Source organism: Cyanistes caeruleus, chromosome 10, assembly GCF_971803275.1.
Source record: "Cyanistes caeruleus chromosome 10, bCyaCae1.hap1.1, whole genome shotgun sequence".
Lineage (NCBI taxonomy): Eukaryota > Metazoa > Chordata > Aves > Passeriformes > Paridae > Cyanistes > Cyanistes caeruleus.
Genome location: NC_141710.1, coordinates 24,607,441 through 24,627,012, shown reverse-complemented (window position 1 = coordinate 24,627,012; position 19,572 = coordinate 24,607,441). Strand labels below are relative to the sequence as shown.

Below are 19,572 nucleotides of genomic sequence, written 5' to 3'. Positions count from 1 at the left end.
GAGCCACGGTAATTCCATCACCAGCACAGGGGTCTCCAGGGGTCTCCAGGGGGCTCCAGGGGGCTCCAGGGGTCTCCAGGGGGCTCCAGGGGGCTCCAGGGGGCTCCAGGGGGCTCCAGGGGTCTCCGGGGGTCTCCAGGGGGCTCCAGGGGTCTCCAGGGGGCTGTTGCTGCTGTTTTTTCACGCACCCCAAGCCGAGCAGCTGGGCTGTTCTCGGTGCTGAGGAAGGCGGAGGAGGAGCTGGCTGTGAGGATTTACAGGGTCACAGCTGGACTGGGGGAGCCTGTGCAGGACCCTGCTGGCTTTGTGGTGGGTCTGGTGCAGCAGGGCAGCAGGACAGTGTCCTCTGGCCAGTGCAGTGCCCACGGCAGCGTGTCCCGTCCCTCCCTCCGCTCCCCTCCGCCCCGCTCGCACGCTCGCTTTCTTTGTCCAGAAGTGACTAAGCTTCCTGTTATTCCACTCTGTCAGTTTTTCCCCAATCCTGCTGTCGTGTTGGGCAATACTTGCCAGCAGCTTCCTCTGCCTCTGTCCCGCTCCGCTCTGTCCCGTTCCCACTTACCTCTCAATTTCTCATCCTGCGGCCCTCAGGGATGTTCCCATTCACTCTGTTGGACTTATTTCCACTAAAGGCAGGATTTACAAAGAGCTGTGAACGCCAGGAGAATGTTACCTGGATGCTGCAGGAATGCACTGTGGACCATGTTTGGTCTGTGGAGGGAGAGCTGCACTTTGGTTTGTGATGTGAGCCCACCTGGTGTGGGTGCAGCCAGGGCGGCATCGCAGCTTTGTCCTGAGCTGTCCCTGCCTGATGGGTGTGTTTGTGTGTACAGAGGAATTGTTCCTGCCTCCTTGGAAACCACAGGCACACTTTGATTTAGCAGGGCTTTCCTTCAGATGATGGGAAATCGAAGGAGCTGCTCAGGAGAGGGTTTTCCCTCTGGAGCTGCGAGGACAGCCTGGAGGCATTGGCTGATGCTGTGGGGAGGTGGAGGGTGCTGGGCAGGGCTGGCAGGTGTCTCTCATGGACCCCCTGAGTCCAGGGAGCTCTGGAGGGTGCTGGGCAGGGCTGGCAGGTGTCTCTCATGGACCCCCTGAGTCCAGGGAGCTCTGCCAGCCCCGCACTGAGCCCTCTGCAGCCAGGCAGGGTGGTCAGGGGTTGGGACATCCCGATCCGGCAGGGCTCATGCACCTGGCCCCCACCACGTGCCTCCACTGGGACCAGTAGCAGCAAACAGCCACGGCAGCCCAGTGCTGCTGGTGTAAAAATAATACCTCAGGAGGAATAAACAAGCTATTTTTGTGTATTAGGGGTGGCCATGCAGAGCTGAGTCAGGGCCTTGCCTCGCGCAGCCACCGAGGGCTTATTCAGACATCCCGAGCACTGGGAGCAGCTTGAGGCGCTTCCCCTGGTGCTGGGAGGGTGGGACAGGGCCAGTGGGGCTGGGAGGTGCCCAGAGGGGCTGCAGGCTGCCAGCCAGTGCTGCTGTGTCACACAGATCCGGCTGCCAGCTCCTCGGGTCCCCAGCACCACGGGCGGCTCCTGCTGGAGCTGCTGCTTGTGGCCAGGCACCATCAATTACACAGAATTTCAAAAGTGGGGAGGGAAACTTCATCTGGAAGCAAACGGGGACAGAGCTGACAGGAAATGAATAGTGCCTGCAGAGATTGGGTGTGAAAGCTGACACATAAATGTCACAGCATGAAAGACAGTTTCTCATATGTCCAATTAAACCACTCGTGACCCCAGGCCACAGCAGGGCTGGCTATGCCAGGGAAAGAGCATCTCCCTTTTTTATTTACTTTTTTATGGCACTTTATCACTACAACAAGTATTAATTTTAATTGTTTTACTTCCACGTGCTGAATTCTGTCAATTACCAAATTCCAGGGCACCATACCCATTAGGCTCCGTGGGTTTTATAGAGGTGACACATACAGAAACAAAGGCCAAGGCTAACAATTCTGTTATGTGATAATTATGATATGGTAGAGAGTAAATGAAGAGCTGTGTTGAGTCTGTCTTGCACATTTAAGGAAAGATGCAAGCCTAGTTTTCTGTCAGCCTAATCTTTATCTTTTAATGTTTGTTCTTTGATTTTCACTTCAAACCAGACAGAATGAGCTTTAAAAAAAAATTTCTAAGAGACCAAGGGTACTTAATTGCTATCTAACAGAAGGAAAGAGGAAAGGTGTGGGATAGCAGGGTGCCCTGGGGTGGGATGTGGTGTCCCTGGCAGTGCCCTTGGAGGGGGAATGTGGCAGTGTCTCAGGGGGATGTGGTGGTGCCCTGGGGAGGGACATGGCAGTGCCCTGGGCTGGGCACAACCGTGCCAGGGGCTGTTGCTGATCTGGGGGTCCCTTTGGGTGCTGCCCTCATAGGTGAATGTGGCTGGGTTCATTAATGCCTCCTGAATTGCTGATTAAGGGGCTCCTTTCTGCCTCTGCTCCTGGGAAGCTGCACTGACTGATTTTAAAGGGGTGTTTTGTATGAAATCACTGTCTTGTCAAAAGTTCCCTCTTGTGGAAAACAGGTGGAATTTTTTCTTAGAAATTGTTAAAGATTTCCTGGATTTGGTTTGGATTTTTTTTTTTTTTTTGAAAGATAAATTCTTCAACTTTATTTAGTTCCTAAAATTCTTGTTGGACAGTGGCAGTGCTTTCTGTGGGTTCATCCTTTCAGTCACAGTGGGATTCTGGCTGGGAGAGGCATTCATTGGCCTGATGTGTCCTGTTACTGGAAACTCTGAGTGGTTTTCCTTTCATTCCTGGTGAACTTCTCTTGTTGTTCAGGTTTGCAGGGCAGGGCAGCACTGACCCACACACCTGCAGTCAGTGGCACTGTGGTGGTGGCAGCTATGAACCTTCACTGTCAAACCTGTGTGTCACCCCATGCTGCTCTAAGGGGCTCCATGTCCACCTTTTACCCTCTGTGACAGACATTAGTGGTCCATCAGCCTGCTGTGGAAATTGATCTCCAAGCTTGAGTGTTTTGTGGTGCAGGAACATCAGACTAAACTGCCCTGGAGCTCCTGTGCCTCCTGCAGCAGCCTGTGCTGGGTGCCAGGTGTGATATATGGGCCTCTCTTTCGTTTTATTACTGAGGGGACTGAATGGCCTTAATTTGCTTATCATGTAAGCAAGCTGTACGGAAAAGCCAGAAGTGTCAAATATTTTGGTTTCCAGAGGCAGAACTTGGTGTCAGCTGCCCAAGTGTGTGGGTATGGCAGCCACACAGGCCTCCCTGCTGCTCTGAGAGGCTGTGGGTTCGGTAATGCCTTTCCCATTCCTGTCCCAGTCCTGACAGCTCTCCCCATCGCCTCCATAGCCACTGCTCTGGGTTGTTTTGGCACCACTGGAAGAGTGCAGTAATTAAGTAGAAAGGTTTGGATGTGATCAAGCAGTATGTTTCCGTCTTAGGGAGTTTATTGTGTTGTAAAACGTCTCTTGCACGTGTGCGGTCAGGGACCCGGAGCTGTTTGCATTCCTGAAAATCAGGTCACGTCTCCGTGCTCCTTTCAGGGATGTCACAGGCTGCCCTGCAGCCCATGGGTTTTCCAGCAGTGGGATGTGCCAGGTTTGTTTTGCCAGGTGCCAGCCAGCCCTCGCAGATGTGGCAGTGGAGATTTCTGTGTGGTGCTGCTGAAAGAGAGTCGAGATCATCGCTCATGCTGCTAATTCAAACTTGGGATCCTTTGTACGCTCTGGGGGAAAGTTCCTCGTGCTGAGAAAGCAGCTGTTGGCTTCTCCAGGTGCAAACCAACATCCACTGCTTCCCACAGTGCCAGGCAGCCGCTCTGTGCCTGGCCACAGGTCCCTGTGCTGGTGCTCTCCACTGGAGGAGGCTTCACTCTCTGCTTTCCACATTCTAAGAGCAGTGGCATCTCAGAGCAGAGCTCAGGGGATTAATTTGAAATCATATCTGCAGACGTTGGTATTGATCCCCAGAGCAGTTCCCATTTGAGTGGCTGACCTTGGTTTCAGGAAATGTTTATTAATCTATAAGGACAGGTCCAGGCAGATTTCTTCTTTCAGCAGAAATTCTTCTCTGTGAGTGGTGGGTCTGGTGAGGCCCTGGCACAGGTTGCCAGAGAAGCTGTGGCTGCCCCTGGCTCCCTGCAGGTGTCCAAGGCTGGGTGGGACAGGGCTTAGAGGAATCTGGGATAGTGGGAAGTGTCCTGCCCATGGCAGGGGGGTGGAACTGGGTGATCTTTAAGGTCACTTTCAACCCTAACAAGTCTGTGATTCTGTGATGCTACGAAATTTCCCATTTGGAGCTTTTCCTCTCAGAGTGCTTTGTTTCATCTGTGCTGAGTTGTAAACTCAGGTCCTATTTTGAAATGAAGTTCGATAAGCTTCCCAAATTCAGCCAAATTATCATTTAACTTCACTTGAATAAAATAATACTTTAATTATTACTTTCCCTACTAATGTTGGGGAATTAATTATTTTTCAGTCAATAATATGTTTGCCTGACAAATGTATTCTAATAATATTTAAATTGTGTTTGAAATACATGTCAAAAGCATGTCAAGATGCTGTTCTTGCTAAAACCAAGGGAAAAATACAACTAACAGGATAACAAGAAAATAGGGAAAGGTATAATTCTTATATAAACTCTGCCAATGTAAACCCCAAACGTGGATGTGTTGGCATCTCAGGATATGATTGCAGCAGTGATTTCGTGTCTGGGGTGTGGGGCTGCAGTTCTCAGCAATGCTTTTAGAGCAGCCTCCCTCCCATAAAAATCCAGACATAAGAACTGACAGCCACTGACCTTCAGCCTGCTGGAGGAGGCCATTGCTGTGCTGTTGGGCAGCAGAGAACAATTTATCGACGTGACGCTGATTTTTGTGTTATCCAGCCTGCCCTGAGCCGTAAGGGCGCTGACGTCTGCACGGGAGCACTGCAGCCCTGTCCTCGCGTCACCTGCAGCCTCCGCAGCCAAGGTGTGCATCACAGCCTCCAGAGAGCCGGGGGAGCTGCAGGAGAGGTTCAGCACCTCTGGTGAAAATACACTGGCGAAAGGCCTGGGTCTTGAGAGGGGAATAGTGCATCAAAGCTCAGGGATTGCTTCTCTTCCCCTGTTTTGGAGCTTGTGTACCCCAAGCCCTTGTACACGTCTGGAAGGGGTGGCTCTGGCCCTGGCCACATGCAGCTGCAGGTGGGGAATGTGGGTGCTGTCAGAACGTGTCTTCTCTGATGGGGCAGGGGGTGCCAGGCTGTGGCTGTGGGCATCTCTGGGAGCCAAAGGCAGCTGTCAGGGGAGCCCAGGCTGCGGTCCCTGTGCTCTGGGTGCCCGTGATGGGCTCATTCCTGAGCTCTCTGCAGAGGGTTCAGCACAGTGGTGGTGCCTCACCCCTCTCCTGCTGCTTATTTGCTTTGTCTGTTCCAGGGCAAACCTCTTGAGAAGGCTCTGTGTAGTGCTGTGTGTCGTGCCTGTGGTGTCACTGTCAGGGGATTACAGCTGTGAGCAGGAGTGTGACCACAGCAATCCCGTACCTGCTCAGCATCCCACTGTTCTGTTCCCATCTGTTCTCAGATTCCCACTTGCTGGGCACCACGGGAATCTGCACCAATAAACAGATTCAGTCTCCTGTGTGTTTTACTCGATGCATAAAGCCATTCATTCTCCCCTTAAATTGTGGGTTTTTACGTGCCTGAGTGGGGATCCTATGGATTGCCAGAGATTTCTCTGAAAGGATTTGGCAGCATTGGAAGTTCAAGGAGCAGCTGGAGCTCTCTCTGGGCAGAGCTCGTGGTTCCCAAGGGTGCTGTGACCCCCGTGCCTGGGGGGACATAGCCCCCTGGGCTGGGGGGAGGCTGCTCTCTCTGTACCCACCTGGAAAAATGTAATTCCCTGGTGTCCTGGGGCACAGCACTGCCTGGGGGCAGGAGGAGGGGGGCTTGGGAGGCAATAAAGTGTGCTCCATCTCGGGCTGCAGAGTTTGTGTGTCCTGGGAGTGTCAACATAAAAGTGATGGATTGGTACATATATGTTGTGTCTATACAGACATGGGGGTATACAAACATTTGTAGTCATACCAAGATTAACCACAAATTCTATTGAATATTTATATAAATTTTAAAAACATATAAATGTTAAAATACATAAATATAAATAACGTGTATAAAAGTTAAAGAATTTATATAATTACTTGTACATCTATACGAGGTTGATGCACTTGCTAATGCTGTTATGAAATGAGAATTGGGGTCATTTGGGGATGTCCCAGCAGCCACCTTACCCAGAATCAGAGTGGCTAGGGCTGGATGGGTGCTCAGTTGACATCACAGTACAAAGAAAAGTGGCACAGGTTTGAATGTCCCCATCTGCATCCCTGTCCCTGTCCTCATGCCACTATTGTGGCACTGGGGATCATTCTGTGCTTCCTCGGGCTGAGGAGGAGGAGGGACCCGCAGCAGCAGGAGCAGCAGGGAGGGTTTTGCTGCTGAGCTGGTGTCTTTCCTTCTGTTTTGTGCTGGCAGTCTGCTTGTTCTGTTTGCTTTTTTCTTTCTTTTTTTAAATCCTGTTGTATTTCATGGCAGTAGGACAGCTCCCGTAGGAGTGCTATTAGCTGTGCAAGCCAAATGATCCATTAGAGGGGTTGAGGCTTTTATGTACGAGAATCACACACAAAGACGTCATTAACTGGTCACTTTGGTGTGTTTTCACATGAAAGGATTCACTTAGGAAAGTGTCTGCAGCTCGCTGCCATCAGTATCGCTGTGCCCTGGAGGGAGCTGAGGCAGGGGGATGCCCTCCCTTCCTTGCCCTGGAGATGTGTGTTTTCCCCCAGCTGCAATTCTGCTTGCTCCGAGCTGTTTGGGAACTGTTCACAACCACAGCCCCTCCAAGGCAGGCTGTGAGCTGTTCCAGAGGCACAGCCCCTCCATGGCAGGCTGTGAGCTGTTCCAGAACCACAGCCCCTCCAAGGCAGGCTGTGAGCTGTTCCAGAGGCACAGCCCCTCCATGGCAGGCTGTGAACTGTTCCAAAGCTACAGCCCCTCCATGGCAGGCTGTGAGCTGTTCTAAAGGCACAGCCCCTCCATGGCAGGCTGTGAGCTGTTCCAAAGCTACAGCCCCTCCATGGCAGGCTGTGAACTGTTCCAGAGGCACAGCCCCTCCAAGGCAGGCTGTGAACTGTTCCAAAGCTACAGCCCCTCCATGGCAGGCTGTGAGCTGTTCTAAAGGCACAGCCCCTCCATGGCAGGCTGTGAGCTGTTCCAAAGCTACAGCCCCTCCATGGCAGGCTGTGAGCTGTTCCAAAGCTACAGCCCCTCCAAGGCAGGCTGTGAGCTGTTCCAGAACCACAGCCCCTCCATGGCAGGCTGTGAACTGTTCACAACCACAGCCCCTCCATGGCAGGCTGTGAGCTGTTCCAGAGGCACAGCCTCTCCATGGCAGGCTGTGAACTGTTCCAAAGCTACAGCCCCTCCAAGGCAGGCTGTGAGCTGTTCCAAAGCTACAGCCCCTCCATGGCAGGCTGTGAGCTGTTCTAAAGGCACAGCCCCTCCATGGAAGGCTGTGAGCTGTTCTAAAGGCACAGCCCCTCCATGGCAGGCTGTGAACTGTTCTAAAGGCACAGCCCCTCCATGGCAGGCTGTGAACTGTTCTAAAGGCACAGCCCCTCCATGGCAGGCTGTGAACTGTTCTAAAGGCACAGCCCCTCCATGGCAGGCTGTGAGCTGTTCTAAAGGCACAGCCCCTCCATGGCAGGCTGTGAGCTGTTCACAACCACAGCCCCTCCATGGCAGGCTGTGAACTGTTCCAGAACTACAGCCCCTCCATGGCAGGCTGTGAGCTGTTCACAACCACAGCCCCTCCATGGCAGGCAGTGAACTGTTCCAAAGCTACAGCCCCTCCATGGCAGGCTGTGAGCTGTTCTAAAGGCACAGCCCCTCCATGGCAGGCTGTGGGCTGGGGGAGCTGCAGGGCCCGGAGGGCGAGCACTGCCCTCAGCTGTGGTTACGGTGTGGGACCGGCTCTGGGAGAGGCAGCTGTGGTCCCACAGCATCAGGCAGTGGCAGAAGCGGGGTGCAGTGTCCCCTCAGCAGGTGTTGGGCTGTCTGAACAGGCAGAAGCGGGGTGCAGTGCCCCCTCAGCAGGTGTTGGGCTGTCTGAACAGGCAGAAGCGGGGTGCAGTGCCCCCTCAGCAGGTGTTGGGCTGTCTGAACAGGCAGAAGCGGGGTGCAGTGCCCCCTCAGCAGGTGCTGGGCTGTCTGAACAGGCAGAAGCGGGGTGCAGTGCCCCTCAGCAGGTGTTGGGCTGTCTGAACAGGCAGAAGCGGGGTGCAGTGTCCCCTCAGCAGGTGTTGGGCTGTCTGAACAGGCAGAAGCGGGGTGCAGTGCCCCCTCAGCAGGTGTTGGGCTGTCTGAACAGGCAGAAGCGGGGTGCAGTGCCCCCTCAGCAGGTGTTGGGCTGTCTGAACAGGCAGAAGCGGGGTGCAGTGTCCCCTCAGCAGGTGTTGGGCTGTCTGAACAGGCTGTGCTTCACCTTGTGTAGAGGCTCAGTGATTGCAGCCCTGCCTCTGCTGCCTCAGGGCCTGTGTGTTTCAAGGCAGGCCCTGTAACACTGCGAGGGTTTCTCTGAACGTGGTGGGCAGCCCCAACACAAAGCACTTGCAAACAGTTTATTGTTAAAAGGAAACCGTAGCTTGCATGGAGTTAAATGTTTTCCTGTAAAACACAGGGGCATCAGGATAAATAGTTTTACCATTTACAGGCAATAGTTGATGCTATGTAGCAGCCATCCTCCCGCGGGTTCAAACGCGCCGGGTCAGGAGGAATTTGTAGTCCCTGACAGAGGGAGGTGTTTGGCTGTTTGTTTTGGATCAGAAGCGTTCCGTGTGTTCCAGCTGCACTGCTGAGCTGCTCCTGCAGCTTTGGCACCCTCAGCACGGGGAGGCAGCCCCAGGCAGAGCCCCCGGCCGGGGGAGCACGGCCGCAGCTCCAGCAGCACCCTCGGGACACCCACAGCTGACCGAGGGCCTGAAAATCCTGACAGTCATTAATAATTGTTAATTATAGTTTACTGTCACTCATAGTGATGGGTGTTCACGCAGCGCAGCTGGGATGTGCAGCACCCACTGGAGGCTCTGTTGGCCACAAGGAGATTTTCCTTTTCTCTTTAGGAGGTAGCCTGTTAAGTGTTAGAGGGTTGTGGGTCTGACCATGAATAGCTATTTAAAATTACAGAATCACAGAGTCAGTGAGTAAAGGAGCTTGCAGTCTCAGAAGGGGATCCCAAGAAAGCTTTTGTGTTATTAAATGTGCAGTCATGGTGTTTTCTGGAAGGAGATTATTATCACAGAGCAAAAATTGCAGTTGTATTCCTAACATTCAGTGTGGGATGTTAAAAGCAGGGTGTGGTGTGCTTCCCAAATTTGTGGTGTGGGGAAGAGCCCGGTGGTGACCACACAGAAATGGGCACACTCCTGTTCACCTGTGTGCAGGTCTAAAAAGCCCAGGCGTACTCTCATGCTCCAGCATGCCTGTCAGAGGATCCAAATCTTCTAGAAATACCTGTATTTTCAGAATGTAGGATTTTAGGAGTGATTTTTCCCAAGGCATGATTGGTCTTTTTTTTTTTTTTTTGTCTGAGTTTTCCACACTTTGCACAACTGTGCAAGTGTTGACACAAAGTGCCTTGAGCCTTGTGGGGAGTAAAGCCATGGTGTGGAGCTGGGGATGCTTCTGCCCTGTGGGAAGGTGCCTGGGGACAGGCACATGTTCCTGCTCCCCTGAAGGCAAGGTGAGAGATCCTCCCAGTCCAACTCCTGATCACCAGACCGTGCTGAGCCCTGTGCTGCACCCAGTGAGGTGTCACAGGAGGCTGAGCACAGCAAGGTCAGGCACATCCTGCTCCCATCCGGAGTGCATGGCATTTCTTCATTTTTGACAATGAAAGTGAACTACACAGAGTAGGAAATAAATCTATGTATTAAGTACCAAAAAAAGAAATGGAGAGGCAGCATGAGATTAAAAGATTTACTGCTGCAAGGAGAGCAAAGCTAATGTGTGCTTGCTGCCATGCTTGCAATAGGAGTGAAGAGTGTGTGTGGCAGCTGCTGCAGACGCGGTGCTGTCCGATGGCCGAGGGCTGGCACCATGTGAGAGGGGCTGGGACACAGAGGGACCTGCTGGCCCTCTGCCCCTCACCCCACTGCTCCAGAGCCTCTGCTGAGGGGTGTGCTGGCAGCCTCAGGAGCACTTTGTCCTGAGCTTTAGTCCCACAGGATTGGTTCATCCCCTGGTGTGCTGCTGTGGCCCATCAGGACTCTGCAGCATCCACCACTGCCTCTGAATTTACTCACTTATAATATCCTTTTGTAATGATTGGAAGAGAGTTCAGAAAAGGTTCAGAGAGATGAAAATCTGCCTTGAACTCTGTGACCACAGTTAGCAGGATCCAGTGACAGGGTAATTAGGAGCTGCTCGCTGCAGGGTGGAGGGATGAATGGTGCCCGTGTTCTGGCGAGATCTGTGGCAGTGGTTCCCAGCCTGCAGTTTCCAGCTCCTGGGCGCTCTGTGGACCATTTGTAAAGGTCCATGGGATAAAAGCGAGACAAGAAACCCTGCTCCCAGACAGACAAGTCTGCATTTCTTTTGGGAAATTCACTAAGATCTGTAAATTAAAAAAGATTGAAGGTTAAAGGTGCCCTGGGCTCCAGAGCTACCTGCAAACAAGGAGGATGTAAATGTTTTGATAGTAGCTAGTGATAGCTAAGCATAAGCACAATTTACCCAGGGCTGTGGTATATCCTGGTAGTCTTTGAGTAAATAGCTTTCCTTAAAGACCATCTCCTAGGTGGATAGAAATGGGGAAGCAGCGAGGCTCCTTGTTTCCTGGGAGCCAGAGGACATTGCATTAGATCACAGGAATGATTTTTTTATGGCTTTAAAGCATTTGAGTGTATGAAGTACATTAAGTGGTTGGGGTGTACAGCATGTTCTGCCAGGCTTTGGATCTCATCCAGAGAGTTGTGGAACAGCCTAAACCCCAGCACTGAAATAAGGACATTGAGTTTAATCTGGACTTCAGAATCAGGTTGGTCAACTGCTCCTCTGATTCCAGCAGCACATGTTATAGTTCGTGTTGGCAGTAATTGGCTCTGACTGTTACATTTTGCTCATTTTCCAGGTATCTGGTGAATGTGTCTGCTTGTGTTTGCTTTAGCCCATGGCATGAGGAACAGAGATGCAGTTTCTAATCCTGCTGTGCCCATTCTCTTCTTCAGGGTCGCTGTTCAAGGGAAAACTGCAAATATCTTCACCCACCACCACACTTAAAAACGCAGCTGGAGATCAATGGCCGGAATAACCTGATCCAGCAGAAGAACATGGCCATGCTGGCCCAGCAGATGCAGCTCGCCAATGCCATGATGCCCGGAGCCCCGCTGCAGCCCGTGGTACGTGCACTCCAGGGTTCCCTCAGCCCCCGGGGCTGACTGCAGGCACTTCCACACCAGGGAAATCCCACAGAGGTCGGGAATGGGAGAGGAATCAACTGCACTGAAATGCCCCTCTGTATGTCTTTGTGTTGCTAAATTCTGCCTTGCCTGAAGTAATATTTTTAATTAACTTCAATAATCTTGGGTTAATTTATCTTTTGCAACTTAATTCTCAAAGTTTGGAAAGTGAGTGATCTGCATGAGATTTCCATTTCCTTTGCAGTACCGTGTGCTCTGGGAAACTCCTGGCTTTGAGAAGATGCCCACTGGGTCTTTTCCCTTCATTCAGAGGAACTTTCCCAGAGAACTGCTTGCCAGAATTGAGCTTTGGTTTAGGGGGAGTTAGGCTCAGCTTGGCCATGGCTAGTGCATCAGTCAGTAGGAGCCCAGCCAGCAGCAGAGAGCTGAGGTGGCTCTGGGCCCTGGCCACAGTGGCCGTGTGCTGATGGGGCTGTAGGACAGGGAGCTGTGCAGCACATCCTGATGTACCTGTGAGCTTCAGAGCAGTGCCAGGTGGCTCTGATAACGTGCTGCTATTCTGCAGTGGTCAAAAGGCTGCAGGATATTTATATTGCTATAAAATAAGCACAGTAGAAAATAAATCTGGTAGTCTTATTTGCTGTACAGCAGACACACCGGTGTCTATTTGAGTGTATCGGGCTGAAATCAAACATCAGCATCTCTTAAGTTACACACTAACAGACTGGTTCTATTTTAAAGTTCATTATTACGTAGCTGATAACCCAGTAATCAAAAGTGCAGTTAATTAATAGTGTATTTGAGGGTAATATTTAACTTTCTGTAATATTTGCCAGATTGTTTTTCATTCACATGGATGAAGAATCATTCATTACAGAAATTATACCCATTTATGCAACTCTCATTCTGTTTTGTCCAGTAATCCCTGCATGTTTTTGTTCATTATTTCCAATGTCTCTTGCTTCCAAACAATTCAGTCATTTCCTCAGGAATATAGAAACATGTACTGTTCTCTGCTGTCTGCCTTAAGTTGATATGAAACAGAGAAAGAGTTGTGTTAACTCTGTAGTTGTTTTTCCCTCTAGAAATTAGTTGGGGAAAAAACCTAAATGCCTTGAGTAACTTCTTTATTTAGATAGTGAAAGATACATACTCCTAGCTGAATTTTATTTGGCAGTTATGCTGCATTTGGGGGCAGGAGGCTTATTTAATCCTTGCCGCAGTGTAGCAGCTCTGTGTTGGGTTTTCACAGCATTATTTGGGCTCTACACACAATTATCTTCACACCCACAAGGGCACTTGACTCTTTTTAGAAAACATGCAAACAAACAAAGAAAATTATATTTGCATGTGCTCCTTCTTCCACTGGTTTAATGTTTTGGCCTAATTAATGCATCTCCCTGATGCAGTGAGTGTCTGAGTATCTGCATGGCCAGCCTGTTGAATTCTGTAGGACACGGCAGGATTGTGACTGTGTGAAACCCCAGGAGTTCCTGAGGCAGCTCTAGCTGCACCAGGGTCAGAAAAGCTTTGCCTGTGCCTGAAGTCAAGCATGGTTGATGCTTTGTCAGGTCTCCCAAATGCCTTTTCCTCAAGAGCCAGTGTTGTACCTGCTGTGACCATGTCCCTGTGGTAGCCCCAGACTCTCTGTGACCCTACAGAGTGTCTGTCATTCATGATGGCATTGCTGGAGTGTGGATCCACTGGGAGTTTGCTCCAGGAGCTGCCACGTGCTGTGAGCTAGCAGGGAAGCTGGAGGAGAACCAGCAGAGGCAGGTGTGGATACCTGTCCGTGCTCTTGCTCACGTGCAGCAGCTGCACGGGTGTTCCTCATGGCCCACAAGCACAACAAGTGCTCCTTTCCAGTTAGCAGCAGTAACTCACCTCGTTCAGCTTAGGGCATGGCCAGAGAGTTGTTTTGGTGATGGCATGGCAAGCACAGACGTTAAGTGTCTCTTTCCCTGTCTCCAACTGCAGCCGATGTTTTCCGTCGCACCGAGCTTAGCCACCAACGCGTCAGCCGCCTTCAACCCCTACCTGGGGCCCGTCTCCCCGGGCCTGGTCCCCGCTGAGATCCTGCCCACGGCCCCCATGCTGGTGACAGGAAACCCTGGCGTGCCGGTCCCTGCCGCCGCTGCCGCCGCTGCCCAGAAGCTGATGAGGACAGACAGGCTGGAGGTAGGAGCTGGGTGGTGGAACTTGTTCTCACAAGTGCTATCATTTATTATGTTTTCTAGATATGAAATACTTTTCTTGTGAAAGCAAATAATGCAGGTTTCACTTGTGCTGGTAATGCTGTAAATTTGTGACGGTAAGAGCGAGGAGTGACAGAGTGATTGTACAGTAAGTTCAGGCTGCCACTCTGCTTCTGACCCTCCCCTGCAGAAGGAAATGGAAATATTTAGGAAAGATCACGGCAGCAGCAAGAGGAAGCCAGAAAGCTGTTAGTGTGTGCCCAGAAGGTGTTAACATGGTGGGGGCACTGAGCACTGGGGAGAGGTGCAGAGCTGCAGCTGCTGGAGTGCGGATGATTCGACCTCCCTGGCTCTGGGCACACGCTGCCCACGCTCCCCTGCTGGCCTCCCGCACCTGGCTTATCACCCTCGCTACAACCCTGACAAGTGTCGGTGCTCTCGAGCTGCTGCTCTCCCTTGCTCCAAATCTTTCTTATCTGAAAGGCCTGACAGTGTTTTCGGCACCTTATCGGTGCTGCAGCAGCGTGGGCGGGGAGCCAGGGACCTGCTGCCTGCTGCCATGAGCTTGGGGCTCAGCCCGTGGGCACAGCCTGAGAGCACAGCCTGAGAGCATGGAGCACAGCCTGAGAGCACAGCCTGAGAGCATGGAGCACAGCCTGAGAGCATGGAGCACAGCCTGAGAGCACAGCCTGAGAGCACAGCCTGAGTGCATGGAACACAGCCTGAGAGCACAGCCTGAGAGCACAGCCTGAGAGCACAGCCTGAGAGCATGGAGCACAGCCTGAGAGCATGGAACACAGCCTGAGAGCACAACCTGAGAGCATGGAACACAGCCTGAGAGCACAGCCTGAGAGCATGGAGCACAGCCTGAGAGCATGGAACACAGCCTGAGAGCACAGCCTGAGAGCACAGCCTGAGAGCACAGCCTGAGAGCATGGAGCACAGCCTGAGAGCACAGCCTGAGAGCATAGATCCCAGCCCATGGAGCACAGCCTGAGAGCACAGCCTGAGAGCATGGAGCACAGCCTGAGAGCACAGCCTGAGAGCATAGATCCCAGCCCATGGGCACAGCCTGAGAGCAGGTGCTTGGCAGGCCTGGTTGGGTCTGGTGGGGGAGGCTGAGCAGCCAGGCTGCCCTGCTGTCACCCTGGTGTGTGCTGGACATGGGTGTGAGGGCACAAGGCTGCTCTCTCCTGCTGGTCTCAGGGTGTGGGTCTGGTCCCTGAGTCAGGGAGAACGCTGGGAGGAGAAAGAAGGATCTCTGCTTTATGCAGCTGACTGTATTTGTAACTCTGTTTCTTCTGCCTGTGCATCTGCACTAACAGGGATTAACTCTCTTTCCAAGGGAAATGAATTCCTTTTCCTTAGCTGCATCCCTGACTGACAAGCTGCTGCTCAGAAGGGGTGAGCTGGGAGGAGTGTGGAGGGTCATCTGGCAGCCAGCATTTCCCGCTGCTACTGTCACTATTCTCAGAGCTCACATCACCACAGGTCACCCTCCTGTGGGATCACATCATTTCCCTTTTTAGAGATGTTTTCCCCGAGGGAAGCGTTCCCCAAAGCACGCTCGGGTTGCAGGGGAGGCAGCCGTGCCGAGCTCTGAGCTGGAACACAGGTGGCTGGCTGGAATCACCCAGGGATGTTTTTCCCTTGAGGACTCTGTTTCATGATGGACACCTGCCAGAGGTGGATTAAAACCAAAATGCAATTAGGTAAATTCATAAATAAATCATAATGGATTTGGAAATGAGTATGGAGAGGAGGAGGCCTATGGTGGGAACCCTTTGGCTCATGCTGCCAAGATCAGCTGCTGTGTTTGTTTGTGCTTTCTGCAGTGCCCATGGGCTGGTCAGGGTGGGACATGAGGGCTCAGAAGCACCCCAGTGCCCAGGGAAGCAGGGGCAGCCCTGGTGCTGGCTGCAGGCTGTGCTGTGCACAGGGAGCCGATGACATCTGGGACCTCAGCATGCAGGATTGGGCCCTCTGGACACTGCATTCTCTTGATACTGCCTTTCAGAGAAGTGATGCACTGCTGAGCCAACCTCCTCTGCATGACAGGGAGATGCTAGACTTTCTCAGGGTCACACAATACTGTTTTTACCTCTGCAAATCCAGTTTAAACAGTGAAACATGTAGGCGATAACATAATTTGTAAATGCTTTCCAGTACTGTGGTCATCTGATCTGGAGTATCCAAATTAAGTATCCAAACACTAAACAAGCATGTCATTTTTATGAACAGCAAAATACTTGAATGTACTTTATAGGCTACAGAAATGCAGAATGGATTTTGGAGATTCTGCATGATCTGGCTATTACCTCCCATAGGAGCCAGCAGTGTCTACCTGCTCTTCCAGGGAGCTGCAGCCGTGGCATTGCCATTTGTTATGGCGTGATCAGAGCTTTATAAGGCTCCACTCACTCTCCCTTGGAATGAACTGTCCTGGAGAAAAATAACCACAATGATGTTAGCATCTAATCTTGGACTATGATTGGTTCTGCTTAGAATTTTAAATATTTATTTTCAAGAGTGATGTCCACTGGCAGGAATTAAGTCAGCACACGTTCTGGCATACAGACCCAGGCTGTTCCCAAGCTGCAAGCTCTCAGTAGGTACACCTGGGGCTTGCAGGGATGCAGGCAGACACCACAGCTCTGTCGGGCAGTGCTGTGTCTCCTGAATTAATGGGAGTCTTGGTAAAGTAAGGTCAGTGACTGCTGCTAGCAGTGGCATTGCTTTAATCTGGATTTCATACCGACAGCATGCAGGTAGGGCATGGGTGCCCAGTGCTTTCAGCCACTCCTGTAAGGATGGAAATGTCATGGCTTGAGACTTCCACAGCTTTCCTCACACTCCTCCCTGCAGGAAATATCTTGAACAAAGTGTGGTTGTTCAGTGAACTAGAAAAGTAGCAAGAAGGACAAGGAAGTGAGAAAGGAATTGCCTAATGCTTTATCAAAAACAGCTGTTTCTGTTGGAATGCCATAATTTTCTATTAGAAGTATTCCAAAGTCAGGAATCACCACAGCCAAGCTGCTGTTTCTTGCTTGGTCCTTTCATGCCATGTTTTCCCAGAAAGAAGCAACTTAGAAGTTCTTGGAGCTGGTCAGCTCTGGGTGGTCAGGACTGTTGTGCTGGCTGGCATGTCACTGCAGGGGACTGGACTAGGGAAGGGATCTGGCTGCAGGATTACCTGGCAGGCCAGTGGTTATTTTCCAGCCCAGGAATTTGCCTGAGCTGTTTCTGAGACGCTGCAGAATCTGTTCTGCAAGCCCAGAGCAAGAGGGCACGGGATGAGCAGGGGCCGTGGAGGGGCTGGGCCTGGCCTGTGTGGCTCTGGTGCAAATACACACCCAGAGTCTGTCACCACCTGAAAACAGCCTATAAACGATGGTGCAGGAGTGACCCTGGCCAGATGTTCTCACACCTGACCTGGTCCTGGTCCTGCAGGGGGACAGCTCATAGCCATGGAGGATGGGCAGGTGGCACTGGCAGTGGCACGAGGGTTAAACAGCAGCCAGAGGACTGGTGTGAAGGGAAACCAAACCAACACCAGATCTGGGTTGTTGCAGGGATCAGAGCCAAGGTCCTTGAGAAAAATACTCATGATCCAAGTTCACAGGCACCCACCTTGAAGAGGAAATTCCATCTACTAAAGGGTTTTATTTTTATGCAGACATGGCTGCTTTTGTCCCTTGGTTTCCTATGCCTTTGGAAACTGGAATGCTAAGTGTGTTTTGTTGGCAGTTTGGGGAGAGCTGACCATGACAGGAGGCCATGTCAGTCTCAGACACAGGGTTTTGTGAGGAGAGGGGCGGGTGTTTGTCACACTGTGACACAGTGTCGGGGTGGCAGGGGTCTGGGGTGTGTGTGGGCTGGGGGCTGCAGCCCACGGGACGCTGCAGGGCTGTCACCCGAGCAGCTGCAGTGTCTGAGCCCTCCAGCTCCATCTGGCTGCTGACTGTGGCCGCTGGCATTCCCCACCTCACCTCGGAGCGATGGCTGAGCAGTGCAGGGGCTGGGCCCCCACCCTGGGCCGGGGTCGCTGTCTCCTGGCAGGCACCCAGATCGTGGGGGGCACATGGACACAGTGTCCACCTGGGGGGCTCCCTGGGGGCGGCCACACACCGTCCACTCGCCTGAACGAGCACATCAAGCACAGCCAGGTCACAGCAGGGCATGGTCGAGCGCCTTGGGGTGCTTGGGTGGTTCCCGACAGTGGCCACGGCACACTCGAGGAGACAGAAGCAGCCCCGGGGCAGCTGAGTGGGAGCCACAATGACAGCTGCTGTGTGCTTGGCTCTGATCACGGTGGGGTTTCGTGCTCCTTGCCATCGGAAGTGGCTCTGGAGAAGCCAGTCTGTGCTGCCAGGTCCCTGAGCCCTCCATCCCACTGAAGTGCCTGGGCCAGGCCTCCTTCCTCGTGGTGCTCTCGCAGGCTTTCAGAAAGCTTGTCTCTGCTCCAAGCCTGCAACACCCATCACCAAAACTAAGTGGCTTTCTTTTCCCGGTGTCACAGGTGTGTCGAGAGTACCAGCGTGGGAACTGCAACAGGGGAGAGAACGACTGCCGGTTCGCTCACCCCGCCGACAGCGCCATGATCGACACCAACGACAACACGGTCACCGTCTGCATGGATTACATCAAAGGGAGGTGCTCCCGGGAAAAGTGCAAATATTTTCACCCTCCTGCACACCTGCAAGCCAAGATCAAGGCTGCCCAGTACCAGGTTAACCAAGCTGCAGCTGCCCAAGCAGCAGCGACTGCAGCTGCCATGGTGAGTGTGGGAACACTTCTGGACGTAGATGTACATTGAGGAGAGGCAACGGTGGATGTGTGTTTGTCCTTGCTAAGGAGGGTGCGTGTGCCTGGGGACACGACACAGTGCACTGAGCTTTCTCAGCATGCGGTGCCAGATGTGCTCTGAAGTAGCTGCAGAGCACGGAGGTGTCTGACTGACTGTGCGTGCTGATGTACGGAGTACCCGCGTGTGCCTGTGCGTGCGTGTGTGTACGTGTGGGCCGCTTGTGTCTCTGCTTGGCCGTGTGTCCGTGTGCGGGCAGGTGTGGACGTATCCAGCCGCACAGCTAGAGAAATCCGTGTTCAGTTTCTGTAAGTCCGTGTTCGTAGAGGTGTAGGTGGAAGTGGATCTGACCGTGCCAGTGCTGTCCCGTGCCCCGAGGGCTGGCGGTGGCTGTCCCGGGCGCTAGCGCAGGCCCGTAGCCGTGGCAGGCGGCTCTGGGCCCAGCGAGGAGCTGCTTTGCTGGCGAGGCGAGGGCAGCAGCGGGGGGCTGTGGTGGCAGAGGGTCCCGCCTGTGCCGAGCCCGTGGGTGTGGGAAGCGGAGCACAGTGGGGGCGGCAGGGCCGGCGGGGCGAGGCGGTGGCCGTGGGCTCCCGGCGGGGTCCGGCACGGGCGGGGAGCCCAGCCCGGTGGCCGTGAGCCCAGCCCGGTGGCCGTGAGCCCCGCAGCCCGCCCGGCCGAGGAACCGTGGCAGGGCCGGCCGTGGGCACCGCCGCTGCCCGCTGCCCTGCCCCGCGGGCCCGTGCATGCCTAGTCTTGTTACCGTTGTACACGGCATCCGGTGATTTGTTTTTATTTGTTTTTTCTCACCTCCCCAAATGCACTGCTGCCCCCATGACGCACCTCTGCTTGCTGTTTATGTTAATGCGCTTGACCCCACTGGCCATTGCCATCATGTGCTCGCTGCCTGCTAATTAAGACTCAGTCGGCTGTCAAATCACTGAAGCGACCCCTCGAGGCAACCTTTGACCTGGTACTATGACCTTTCACCTTTTAGCTTGGCATGTAGCTGTATCGTAGAGTCGAGTTTGGGGTTAACGTGTAGAAATGGAGCATCCCGGTTTCCCTCCCCGTGTCCCCGGCCAAGGGCGTGTGGGCGGCCGGGCCGGGCCGGGCACCCTCCCCGCAGCCCCTTGCGTGCCCTGCC

General features: G+C 53.0%; 1 protein-coding gene across 50 annotated transcripts in view; it reads left to right on the top strand.

The window, feature by feature from the left end:
• The window catches only part of MBNL1 (muscleblind like splicing regulator 1), a 68,651-nt gene that overhangs the window by 35,225 nt on the left and 13,854 nt on the right, over positions 1-19,572 (top strand). For 28 of the 50 annotated variants that reach the window (XM_086843025.1, XM_086843029.1, XM_086843030.1 and 25 more), the window contains 3 exons: positions 11,238-11,408; positions 13,407-13,607; positions 18,144-18,401. In XM_086843025.1, the coding sequence (XP_086699151.1) occupies positions 11,340-11,408; positions 13,407-13,607; positions 18,144-18,401 (528 nt within the window). In that variant the 5' untranslated portion in view covers positions 11,238-11,339. Of the gene's footprint in view, positions 1-11,237; positions 11,409-13,406; positions 13,608-18,143; positions 18,402-19,344; positions 19,399-19,572 lie in introns of all 50 variants that reach the window. The other 22 variants (XM_086842984.1, XM_086842992.1, XM_086842991.1 and 19 more) reach the window with 1 other exon arrangement.